Raw genomic sequence first — 13,968 nt, 5'->3', positions numbered from 1 at the left:
GTAGACAGGAACACCTCAGTAGATAGGAACACCTCACATGATGAAGTCCATTGAGACATGGCGAACTAAGTGACTGAACAGCTCCTCACTATTTAGCACAATTATACTACAGTATACCACGTTAGCCTTGTTCATACCTGGTGCTAACATTCACCCTTTTGTCATGATCTTGTCCACATTCTGATTGTGCCCACATTTTTACACATGTGTAGATGATTGAAAGCTCTGTGATCTGATTGTGATCAGATTTTCCTGCTCACATCTGGAGGTGGTCAGAAACGCATTGTGTCTGGATACCAGTCAAGTGTAAACAGATGTTTGATGTTCAAAGCATTTAAATCAGTATTATACTGGGCCTCTAATACTGGGCCTCTAATACTGGGCCTCTAATACTGGGCCTCTAAAATCATCGACAGGTAGCACCATTGAACTTATGGTATCAGTATATAAATAAATCGATATTATTTTGAAAGAATATCTGTCATATAATTTGCCTACAAGGGAGGCACCGGCTAATCTGGTCACAATGCGGACATAGTGGACGGATAAGAGACGCAAAAAAATCTTGACCAGATATTGATTAGGACATATTGATCAGATCAAGAATCTCGCGTGTTAGCACAAGGTGTAAACAAAGCTTCTGTGTCTGTGTCTGTGTCTGTTTGTGTATGGGTGGGGTGAAAGGAGTGTGTGTGTTTGGGGGGGTTGGAAGGAGTGTGTGTGTGTTTGGGGGGGGTGGAAGGAGTGTGTGTGTGTGTGTGTTTTGGGGGGGGGGGGTATTGAGAAAGAAGAATAGGGGGGCTCTTGATAGATGAAAATTCTACAATGCAGATATTTGAGTCTAGGTCTGATGGTCCATTTATTATTAGATTTATATTCCAAATCTAAGATCAGTTGGTGAATGACCCTGAGGCCTTGTCCCAGCTCCCTCCTGAGGCCTTGTCCCAGCTCCCTCCTGAGGCCTTGTCCCAGCTCCCCCCTGAGGCCTTGTCCCTGCTCCCTCCTGAGGCCTTGTCCCAGCTCCCCCCTGAGGCCTTGTCCCAGCTCCCCCCTGAGGCCTTGTCCCAGCTCCCTCCTGAGGCCTTGTCCCAGCTCCCTCCTGAGGCCTTGTCCCAGCTCCCCCCTGAGGCCTTGTCCCAGCTCCCTCCTGAGGCCTTGTCCCAGCTCCCCCCTGAGACCTTGTCCCTGCTCCTCCCTGAGGCCTTGTCCCAGCTCCCTCCTGAGGCCTTGTCCCAGCTCCCCCCTGAGACCTTGTCCCTGCTCCTCCCTGAGGCCTTGTCCCAGCTCCCCCCTGAGGCCTTGTCCCAGCTCCCCCCTGAGGCCTTGTCCCTGCTTTCCCGAGGCACTGATGACGAGTACTGGTGGGAAAATGGGCTTACGTAAAGGATCACAGCTTGTAGTGTTGGTGACAGAGTTGGTAGAGATGCTCACATGATGAGAGCTGGAGATCTCCAAGCCACAGGACCTATGCACACACAAACACACAGATATACACATACACACTCTCACACACACTCTGTCACATTCATTCAGTCACCTACATTTCCAGATATACACACACACACACACACACACACACACACACACACACACACACACACACACACACACACACACACACACACACACACACACACACACACACACACACACACACACACACACACACACACACACACACACACACAGCCAGCCTCTGCAGCACCAACCAGCAGCCAGGAACCACGCTATGAATCCCAGAATACCGAACACTGACATCAGCCTGGAGACGTTCAAAAAGTAAGAACCAAAGACACACCGTTAATGTGCTATAGATCCACATAGAAGTACGTTACAGTTTCATGATGGTCGACAGAGTAGTAGTTGTAAAATAACTAATGTGGAAAGTTAACCTTTTGCTTCTATTATTGACGGTTGCATGAGACTAGGTTGTATGTTCCACACTGGATAATGTTAGACAAGATAATAACACGTTCATAATTTATGATCGGTTGGTGAAACATTTTAAAATATAAGATGAGATAATTGAGTAAGTACTTTTAGATCTTCAAACTGCTCCTGATAATGCTAAATCCTCAAAACAGTTTTATTCTGGGACTAAAGGTCCCCCTGTCTCTGGGATTTATAGAGACATATCAAAACAGTTTTATTCTGGGACTAAAGGTCCCCCTGTCTCTGGGATTTATAGAGATATATCAAAACAGTTTTATTCTGGGACTAAAGGTCCCCCTGTCTCTGGGATTTATAGAGATATATCAAAACAGTTTTATTCTGGGATTAAAGGTCCCCCTGTCTCTGGGATTTATAGAGATATATCAAAACAGTTTTATTCCGGGACTAAAGGTCCCCCTGTCTCTGGGATTTATAGAGACATATCAAAACAGTTTTATTCTGGGACTAAAGGTCCCCCTGTCTCTGGGATTTATAGAGACATATCAAAACAGTTTTATTCTGGGACTAAAGGTCCCCCTGTCTCTGGGATCTATAGAGATATATCAAAACAGTTTTATTCTGGGATTAAAGGTCCCCCTGTCTCTGGGATTTATAGAGATATATCAAAACAGTTTTATTCCGGGACTAAAGGTCCCCCTGTCTCTGGGATTTATAGAGACGGGAGTGGACAGGACCTAACTAACATGTTTAATTCAGACTAGAGGAAGAGGATGTCCAACAGTTATTATGAAATCAGATCAATCACGTTTAAATCAAACTTGTTGAAGAGGATATCCAACTGTCATTCAGACTAGATGAACAGGATGTCATGCCAATCCTTATGACACGAGATCAATCATGTTTTAATTCGGACTACGTGTGGAGAATGTAATGTAGCCGTTATGAAATCAGATCTAACATTCTAAATGAAATCAGATCTAACATTCTAAATGAAATCAGATCTAACGTTCTAAATGAAATCAGATCTAACATTCTAAATGAAATCCGATCTAACGTTCTAAATGAAATCAGATCTAACGTTCTAAATGAAATCAGATCTAACGTTCTAAATGAAATCAGATCTAACGTTCTAAATGAAATCAGATCTAACATTCTAAATGAAATCAGATCTAACATTCTAAATGAAATCAGATCTAATGTTCTAAATGAAATCAGATCTAACGTTCTAAATGAAATCCGATCTAACATTCTAAATGAAATCAGATCTAACATTCTAAATGAAATCAGATGGCACTGAGAAGCCTTGGTTACCCAACACTGGAAGACTCCTCCCACTCTGCTGTTTGAGGGTTCTCGTTTGTTTTTTTAATGCAACTACTTCTACGAAGTAATTTTATCCAGCGGAAAACAAAGATGAAGGATCTTTTTTAACACTTTTTTTCCCCCTTTGATATGGTGATGATTTCCACCCGGATGCCAACATGTAAACATCATGTTTGGTTACATGTCAAACGTATAACAACCAACTAATTGAAATTGCTTTTTAATGTAATTTTTTGTAATCTTTACATCTGTCACAGGTTACTGTGACAGATGTTGAAACATGTAAATCGACTTCAACATGTCTTTTGTTTTTCACACTTTTCTTAGACACGACGTACAGTGGGGAGAACAAGTATTTGATACACTGCTGATTTTGCAGGTTTTCCTACTTACAAAGCATGTAGAGGTCTGTAATTTTTATCATAGGTACACTTCAACTATGAGAGAAGGAATCTAAAACAAAAATCCAGAAAATCACATTGTATGATATTTAAGTAATTAATTTGCATTTTATTGCATGACATAAGTATTTGATACATCAGAAAAGCAGAACTTAATATTTGGTACAGAAACCTTTGTTTGCAATTACAGAGATCATACGTTTCCTGTAGTTCTTGACTAGGTTTGCACACACTGCAGCAGGGATTTTGGCCCACTCCTCCCTACAGATCTTCTCCAGATCCTTCAGGTTTCGGGGCTGTCGCTGGGCAATACGGACTTTCAGCTCCCTTCAAAGATTTTCTATTGGGTTCTGGTCTGGAGACTGGCTAGGCCACTCCAGGACCTTGAGATGCTTCTTACGGAGCCACTCCTTAGTTGCCATGGCTGTGTGTTTCGTGTCGTTGTCATGCTGGAAGACCCAGCCACGACCCATCTTCAATGCTCTTACTGAGGGAAGGAGGTTGTTGGCCAAGATCTCGCGATACATGGCCCCATCCATCCTCCCCTCAATACGGAGCAGTCGTCCTGTCCCCTTTGCAGAAAAGCATCCCCAAAGAATGATGTTTCCACCTCCATGCTTCACGGTTGGGATGGTGTTCTTGGGGTTGTACTCATCCTTCTTCTTCCTCCAAACACGGCGAGTGGAGTTAGACCAAAAAGCTCTATTTTTGTCTCATCAGACCACATGACCTTCTCCCATTCCTCCTCTGGATCATCCAGATGGTCATTGGCAAACTTCAGACAGGCCTGGACATGCACTGGCTTAAGCAGGGGGACCTTGCGTGCGCTGCAGGATTTTAATCCATGACGGCGTAGTGTGTTACTAATGGTTTTCTTTGAGACTGTGGTCCCAGCTCTCTTCAGGTCATTGACCAGGTCCTGCCGTGTAGTTCTGGGCTGATCCCTCACCTTCCTCATGATCATTGATGCCCCACGAGGTGAAATCTTGCATGGAGCCCCAGACCGAGGGTGATTGACCGTCATCTTGAACTTCTTCCATTTTCTAATAATTGCGCCAACAGTTGTTTCCTTCTCACCAAGCTGCTTGCCTATTGTCCTGTAGCCCATCCCAGCCTTGTGCAGGTCTACAATTTTATCCCTGATGTCCTTACACAGCTCTCTGGTCTTGGCCATTGTGGAGAGGTTGGAATCTGTTTGATTGAGTGTGTGGACAGGCGTCTTTTATACAGGTAACGAGTTCAAACAGGTGCAGTTAATACAGGTAATGAGTGGAGAACAGGAGGGCTTCTTAAAGAAAAACTAACAGGTCTGTGAGAGCCGGAATTCTTACTGGTTGGTAGGTGATCAAATACTTATGTCATGCAATAAAATGCAAATTAATTATTTAAAAATCATACAATGTGATTTTCTGGATTTTTGTTTTAGATTCCGTCTCTCACAGTTGAAGTGTACCTATGATAAAAATTACAGACCTCTACATGCTTTGTAAGTAGGAAAACCTGCAAAATCGGCAGTGTATCAAATACTTGTTCTCCCCACTGTATGTCGCAATGTCATTTCTCCAATAGAAGAACAAAAGAAAGCTTTTTAAAGTGATCGACTTGAGGAAATCGATCCTCCAGATTTAAATGCGGTCATGCACTGTGAATTGAAGAGGCACATCAAGGAGCATGGGAATGACCCAGCCACCAAGAAAGACAAGCAACCAGGGGAAGTCACTCTGCTGTGAGCAGAATGGACATGACCCCGGTGACCTCGCCAGACAGCTATAAAATGAGGCTTAATTAATTGAAGATATACGTGGTGTATCTATGCCCCAGCAGTACTCAAGTTAAAACCTGAATTGAATTGCTGATCTTGTAAATGACTAGAATCTCTTTGATTTGAAGATTCCATTGTACTGGAGGAGGAGTTTCAGCCTCCACACCTGGGATGTTGTCGTTGTTATGAGAAATGGGCAGAATTCAAAGAAACTGCTGTACTGTGTTGTAATGTAACATGTAGCCTCAGGTTATCGTTGTATGTTTTCATTTGACATGTAAGGTTGATTGGTTTTCTGGGTAATCGAATAGCAGTTTGAATTGTTGTGGGTGACTTTGGAGGACAGTTTAAATTGGTTTATTTTGGTTTGGTCACTACAAGCCCTGTAGTGAAAAAGACTTTGGTCTGTGCTTTGCCAGTGCAGTGGAAAATTCTCATTGGGGTTTAGAGTACACACACTGCCTTGAAAGCATAGCAGTCAACACCCCATCAGTGAAGTTGGCTCGGTTCTCTATTTTACTCTCTCTCTCCTTCCCCCCATCTCTCTCTCTCTCTCCCTCTTTCTCGCTCTGTCTATCTCTCTCTCTCAATGCTCTCTCTCTTTCTCTCTCTCCCTCTTTCTCGTGCTGTCTAACTCTCTCTCTCAACTCTCTCTCTCCTTCTCTCGTGCAGTCTCTCTCTCTCAACTCTCTCTCTCCCTCTCTTGTGCAGTCTCTCTCTCAACTCTCTCTCTCCTTCCCCCCATCTCTCTCTCTCTCTCTCTCTCTCTCTCTCTCTCTCGCTCTCTCTCTCTCTCTCTCTCTCTCGCCCTGCTTCCTTTCACAGCACTGACATAACTGACACACTTTGGCCTAGACCTATCACAGTTCAGCTAGGTCCCCCCAGATGGGTGCTGGCTACGCAGGCTGGGGTGTACCAGAAGTGTTTCTCGGGACAGAGAACTTTGGGTGGTTCCGTTGAACAGTAGGTTATCTGAGAGACCTTTTACTTTCCAGTTTTTTTTCCCAGGAGAGTCTATTCTCTCTCTCTCTCTCTCTCTCTCTCTCTCTCTCTCTCTCTCTCTCTCTCTCTCTCTCTCTCTCTCTCTCTCTCTCTCTCAGTGCTCTGTGTCACTATGCCTGAGCTCTGTGATTAGGATTGTAAAGGACAGGACCATTGGGTTGTGCAGGCAGTGTCAAACTGTGAGTCTAAGGGTTTTGCCTTACTGTGACTGTGGGCTGGATGGCTGAGCTGGTGAGAGTGAGGAAGAAACACCTCCAGATGCCTATCTCCAGGTAAGAGAAAGGAACTCTGGGAAATAGGAACAGGGGCGAAAAAGTGGTAATGCGTTTCCAAACATCATTAAGTAGTGTAAACCTTTCCTGTTTGTGATAAGGTAGGATTTAGGAGGTTATTGTGACATGCTGAGGTTACTGTGACATGCTGATGTTACTGTGACATACTGATGTTACTGTGACATGCTGATGTTACTGTGACATACTGAGGTTATTGTGACATGCTGAGGTTACTGTGACATGCTGATGTTACTGTGACATGCTGATGTTACTGTGACATACTGAGGTTACTGTGACATACTGAGGTTACTGTGACATGCTGATGTTACTGTGACATGCTGATGTTACTGTGATATGCTGATGTTACTGTGACATACTGAGGTTACTGTGACATACTGAGGTTATTGTGACATGCTGCGGTTACTGTGACATGCTGATGTTACTGTGACATGCTGATGTTACTGTGACATGCTGATGTTACTGTGACATGCTGAGGTTACTGTGACATGCTGAGGTTACTGTGACATGCTGAGGTTACTGTGACATGCTGAGGTTACTGTGACATACTGAGGTTACTGTGACATACTGACGTTACTGTGACATACTGAGGTTACTGTATGTACTGAGGTTACTGTATGTACTGAGGTTACTGTGACATACTGAGGTTACTGTATGTACTGAGGTTACTGTATGTACTGAGGTTACTGTATGTACTGAGGTTACTGTATGTACTGAGGTTACTGTGACATACTGAGGTTACTGTGACATGCTGAGGTTACTGTGACATACTGAGGTTACTGTATGTACTGAGGTTACTGTGACATACTGAGGTTACTGTGACATACTGAGGCTACTGTGACATACTGAGGTTACTGTGGCATACTGATGTTACTGTGACATGCTGATGTTACTGTGAAATACTGATGTTACTGTATGCACTGAGGTTACTGTGACATACTGAGGTTACTGTGCCATACTGAGGTTACTGTGCCATACTGAGGTTACTGTGACATACTGAGGTTACTGTGACATACTGAGGTTACTGTGACATACTGAGGTTACTGTGACATACTGATGTTACTGTGACATGCTGAGGTTACTGTGACATACTGAGGTTACTGTGACATACTGAGGTCACTGTATGTACTGAGGTTACTGTGTGTACTGAGGTTACTGTATGTACTGAGGTTACTGTGACATACTGAGGTTACTGTGACATGCTGAGGTTACTGTGACATACTGAGGTTACTGTGACATACTGAGGTTACTGTGACATACTGATGTTACTGTGACATACTGAGGTTACTGTATGTACTGAGGTTACTGTGCCATACTGAGGTTACTGTGACATACTGAGGTTACTGTGACATACTGATGTTACTGTGACATGCTGATGTTACTGTGACATGCTGATGTTACTGTGACATACTGATGTTACTGTATGTACTGAGGTTACTGTGACATACTGAGGTTACTGTATGTACTGAGGTTACTGTGACATGCTGAGGTTACTGTATGTACTGAGGTTACTGTGACATACTGAGGTTACTGTGACATGCTGAGGTTACTGTATGTACTGAGGTTACTGTGACATACTGAGGTTCCTGTGACATGCTGAGGTTACTGTGACATACTGAGGTTACTGTGACATGCTGAGATTACTGTGTGTACTGAGGTTACTGTGACATACTGAGGTTACTGTATGTACTGAGGTTACTGTGACATGCTGAGGTTACTGTATGTACTGAGGTTACTGTGACATACTGAGGTTACTGTGACATACTGAGGTTACTGTATGTACTGAGGTTACTGTATGTACTGAGGTTACTGTGACATACTGAGGTTACTGTATGTACTGAGGTTACTGTATGTACTGAGGTTACTGTATGTACTGAGGTTACTGTATGTACTGAGGTTACTGTGACATACTGAGGTTACTGTGACATGCTGAGGTTACTGTGACATACTGAGGTTACTGTATGTACTGAGGTTACTGTGACATACTGAGGTTACTGTGACATACTGAGGTTACTGTGACATACTGAGGTTACTGTGGCATACTGATGTTACTGTGACATGCTGATGTTACTGTGAAATACTGATGTTACTGTATGCACTGAGGTTACTGTGACATACTGAGGTTACTGTGCCATACTGAGGTTACTGTGCCATACTGAGGTTACTGTGACATACTGAGGTTACTGTGACATACTGAGGTTACTGTGACATACTGAGGTTACTGTGACATACTGATGTTACTGTGACATGCTGAGGTTACTGTGACATACTGAGGTTACTGTGACATACTGAGGTCACTGTATGTACTGAGGTTACTGTGTGTACTGAGGTTACTGTATGTACTGAGGTTACTGTGACATACTGAGGTTACTGTGACATGCTGAGGTTACTGTGACATACTGAGGTTACTGTGACATACTGAGGTTACTGTGACATACTGATGTTACTGTGACATACTGAGGTTACTGTATGTACTGAGGTTACTGTGCCATACTGAGGTTACTGTGACATACTGAGGTTACTGTGACATACTGATGTTACTGTGACATGCTGATGTTACTGTGACATGCTGATGTTACTGTGACATACTGATGTTACTGTATGTACTGAGGTTACTGTGACATACTGAGGTTACTGTATGTACTGAGGTTACTGTGACATGCTGAGGTTACTGTATGTACTGAGGTTACTGTGACATACTGAGGTTACTGTGACATGCTGAGGTTACTGTATGTACTGAGGTTACTGTGACATACTGAGGTTCCTGTGACATGCTGAGGTTACTGTGACATACTGAGGTTACTGTGACATGCTGAGGTTACTGTGTGTACTGAGGTTACTGTGACATACTGAGGTTACTGTATGTACTGAGGTTACTGTGACATGCTGAGGTTACTGTATGTACTGAGGTTACTGTGACATACTGAGGTTACTGTGACATGCTGAGGTTACTGTATGTACTGAGATTACTGTGACATACTGAGGTTACTGTATGTACTGATGTTACTGTGACATACTGAGGTTACTGTGACATACTGAGGTTACTGTGACATGCTGAGGTTACTGTCTGTACTGAGGTTACTGTGACATGCTGATGTTACTGTATGTACTGAGGTTACTGTGACATACTGATGTTACTGTGACATACTGAGGTTACTGTGACATACTGAGGTTACTGTGACATGCTGAGGTTACTGTGACATACTGAGGTTACTGTCTGTACTGAGGTTACTGTGACATACTGATGTTACTGTGACATACTGTGGTTACTGTGACATGCTGAGGTTACTGTGACATGCTGAGGTTACTGTATGTACTGATGTTACTGTGACATACTGAGGTTACTGTGACATACTGAGGTTACTGTGACATACTGAGGTTACTGTATGTACTGAGGTTGCTGTATGTACTGAGGTTACTGTGACATACTGATGTTACTCTGACATACTGAGGTTACTGTGACATACTGAGGTTACTGTGACATGCTGAGGTTACTGTGACATACTGAGGTTACTGTATGTACTGAGGTTACTGTGACATGCTGAGGTTACTGTGACATGCTGAGGTTACTGTATGTACTGAGGTTACTGTGACATACTGAGGTTACTGTGACATGCTGAGGTTACTGTGACATACTGAGGTTACTGTATGTACTGAGGTTACTGTGACATACTGAGGTTACTGTGACATGCTGATGTTACTGTGACATGCTGAGGTTACTGTATGTACTGAGGTTACTGTGACATACTGAGGTTACTGTGACATGCTGAGGTTACTGTATGTACTGAGGTTACTGTGAGTACTGAGGTTACTGTATGTACTGAGGTTACTGTGACATGCTGATGTTACTGTGACATACTGAGGTTACTGTGACATGCTGATGTTACTGTGACATGCTGATGTTACTGTGACATACTGAGGTTACTGTGACATACTGAGGTTATTGTGACATGCTGCGGTTACTGTGACATGCTGATGTTACTGTGACATAATGATGTTACTGTGACATGCTGAGGTTACTGTGACATGCTGAGGTTACTGTGACATACTGATGTTACGGTGACATGCTGATGTTACTGTGACATGCTGAGGTTACTGTGACATGCTGAGGTTACTGTGACATGCTGAGGTTACTGTGGCATGCTGAGGTTACTGTGACATACTGAGGTTACTGTGACATACTGAGGTTACTGTGACATACTGAGGTTACTGTGACATACTGAGGTTACTGTGACATACTGATGTTACTGTGTGTACTGAGGTTACTGTATGTACTGAGGTTACTGTGACATACTGAGGTTACTGTATGTACTGAGGTTACTGTATGTACTGAGGTTACTGTGACATACTGAGGTTACTGTGACATGCTGAGGTTACTGTGACATACTGAGGTCACTGTATGTACTGAGGTTACTGTGACATACTGAGGTTACTGTGACATACTGATGTTACTGTGACATGCTGATGTTACTGTGACATACTGATGTTACTGTGACATGCTGAGGTTACTGTATGTACTGAGGTTACTGTGACATACTGAGGTTACTGTGACATACTGAGGTTACTGTGACATACTGATGTTACTGTGACATGCTGATGTTACTGTGACATACTGATGTTACTGTATGTCCTGAGGTTACTGTGACACACTGAGGTTACTGTGACATACTGAGGTTACTGTGACATACTGAGGTTACTGTATGTACTGAGGTTACTGTGACATGCTGAGGTTACTGTATGTACTGAGGTTAATGTGACATACTGAGGTTACTGTATGTACTGAGGTTACTGTGACATACTGAGGTTACTGTGACATACTGAGGTTACTGTGACATGCTGAGGTTACTGTATGTACTGAGGTTACTGTGACATACTGAGGTTACTGTATGTACTGATGTTACTGTGACATACTGAGGTTACTGTGACATACTGAGGTTACTGTGACATGCTGAGGTTACTGTGACATGCTGAGGTTACTGTATGTACTGAGGTTACTGTGACATGCTGAGGTTACTGTGACATACTGAGGTTACTGTGACATGCTGAGGTTACTGTATGTACTGAGGTTACTGTGACATACTGAGGTTACTGTGACATGCTGAGGTTACTGTATGTACTGAGATTACTGTGACATACTGAGGTTACTGTATGTACTGATGTTACTGTGACATACTGAGGTTACTGTGACATACTGAGGTTACTGTGACATGCTGAGGTTACTGTCTGTACTGAGGTTACTGTGACATGCTGATGTTACTGTATGTACTGAGGTTACTGTGACATACTGATGTTACTGTGACATACTGAGGTTACTGTGACATACTGAGGTTACTGTGACATGCTGAGGTTACTGTGACATACTGAGGTTACTGTCTGTACTGAGGTTACTGTGACATACTGATGTTACTGTGACATACTGTGGTTACTGTGACATGCTGAGGTTACTGTGACATGCTGAGGTTACTGTATGTACTGATGTTACTGTGACATACTGAGGTTACTGTGACATACTGAGGTTACTGTGACATACTGAGGTTACTGTATGTACTGAGGTTGCTGTATGTACTGAGGTTACTGTGACATACTGATGTTACTCTGACATACTGAGGTTACTGTGACATACTGAGGTTACTGTGACATGCTGAGGTTACTGTGACATACTGAGGTTACTGTATGTACTGAGGTTACTGTGACATGCTGAGGTTACTGTGACATGCTGAGGTTACTGTATGTACTGAGGTTACTGTGACATGCTGAGGTTACTGTGACATACTGAGGTTACTGTATGTACTGAGGTTACTGTGACATACTGAGGTTACTGTGACATGCTGATGTTACTGTGACATGCTGAGGTTACTGTATGTACTGAGGTTACTGTGACATACTGAGGTTACTGTGACATGCTGAGGTTACTGTATGTACTGAGGTTACTGTGAGTACTGAGGTTACTGTATGTACTGAGGTTACTGTGACATGCTGATGTTACTGTGACATACTGAGGTTACTGTGACATGCTGATGTTACTGTGACATGCTGATGTTACTGTGACATACTGAGGTTACTGTGACATACTGAGGTTATTGTGACATGCTGCGGTTACTGTGACATGCTGATGTTACTGTGACATAATGATGTTACTGTGACATGCTGAGGTTACTGTGACATGCTGAGGTTACTGTGACATACTGATGTTACGGTGACATGCTGATGTTACTGTGACATGCTGAGGTTACTGTGACATGCTGAGGTTACTGTGACATGCTGAGGTTACTGTGGCATGCTGAGGTTACTGTGACATACTGAGGTTACTGTGACATACTGAGGTTACTGTGACATACTGAGGTTACTGTGACATACTGAGGTTACTGTGACATACTGATGTTACTGTGTGTACTGAGGTTACTGTATGTACTGAGGTTACTGTGACATACTGAGGTTACTGTATGTACTGAGGTTACTGTATGTACTGAGGTTACTGTGACATACTGAGGTTACTGTGACATGCTGAGGTTACTGTGACATACTGAGGTCACTGTATGTACTGAGGTTACTGTGACATACTGAGGTTACTGTGACATACTGATGTTACTGTGACATGCTGATGTTACTGTGACATACTGATGTTACTGTGACATGCTGAGGTTACTGTATGTACTGAGGTTACTGTGACATACTGAGGTTACTGTGACATACTGAGGTTACTGTGACATACTGATGTTACTGTGACATGCTGATGTTACTGTGACATACTGATGTTACTGTATGTCCTGAGGTTACTGTGACACACTGAGGTTACTGTGACATACTGAGGTTACTGTGACATACTGAGGTTACTGTATGTACTGAGGTTACTGTGACATGCTGAGGTTACTGTATGTACTGAGGTTAATGTGACATACTGAGGTTACTGTATGTACTGAGGTTACTGTGACATACTGAGGTTACTGTGACATACTGAGGTTACTGTGACATGCTGAGGTTACTGTATGTACTGAGGTTACTGTGACATACTGAGGTTACTGTATGTACTGATGTTACTGTGACATACTGAGGTTACTGTGACATACTGAGGTTACTGTGACATGCTGAGGTTACTGTGACATGCTGAGGTTACTGTATGTACTGAGGTTACTGTGACATGCTGAGGTTACTGTGACATACTGAGGTTACTGTGACATGCTGAGGTTACTGTATGTACTGAGGTTACTGTGACATGCTGAGGTTACTGTGACATACTGAGGTTACTGTGACATGCTGAGGTTACTGTATGTACTGAGGTTACTGTGACATACTGAGG

At 43.0% G+C, this 13,968-nt stretch overlaps 1 protein-coding gene across 1 annotated transcript in view; it reads left to right on the top strand.

The window, feature by feature from the left end:
• Positions 1–6,169: 6,169 nt before the first annotated feature.
• Positions 6,170–13,968, top strand: part of LOC139553480 (dual specificity calcium/calmodulin-dependent 3',5'-cyclic nucleotide phosphodiesterase 1B-like) — a 53,497-nt gene continuing 45,698 nt past the window's right edge. Inside the window, exon 1 of the mRNA XM_071365845.1 lies at positions 6,170–6,653. Coding sequence (XP_071221946.1) covers positions 6,601–6,653 — 53 coding nt within the window. The 5' untranslated portion in view covers positions 6,170–6,600. The remainder of the gene's footprint in view (positions 6,654–13,968) is intronic.

Source organism: Salvelinus alpinus, chromosome 2, assembly GCF_045679555.1.
Source record: "Salvelinus alpinus chromosome 2, SLU_Salpinus.1, whole genome shotgun sequence".
In the NCBI taxonomy this organism is placed as follows: Eukaryota; Metazoa; Chordata; class Actinopteri; order Salmoniformes; family Salmonidae; genus Salvelinus; species Salvelinus alpinus.
Note: the sequence above shows the minus strand (reverse complement) of the source record. Positions and strands in the feature narration are given on the sequence as shown.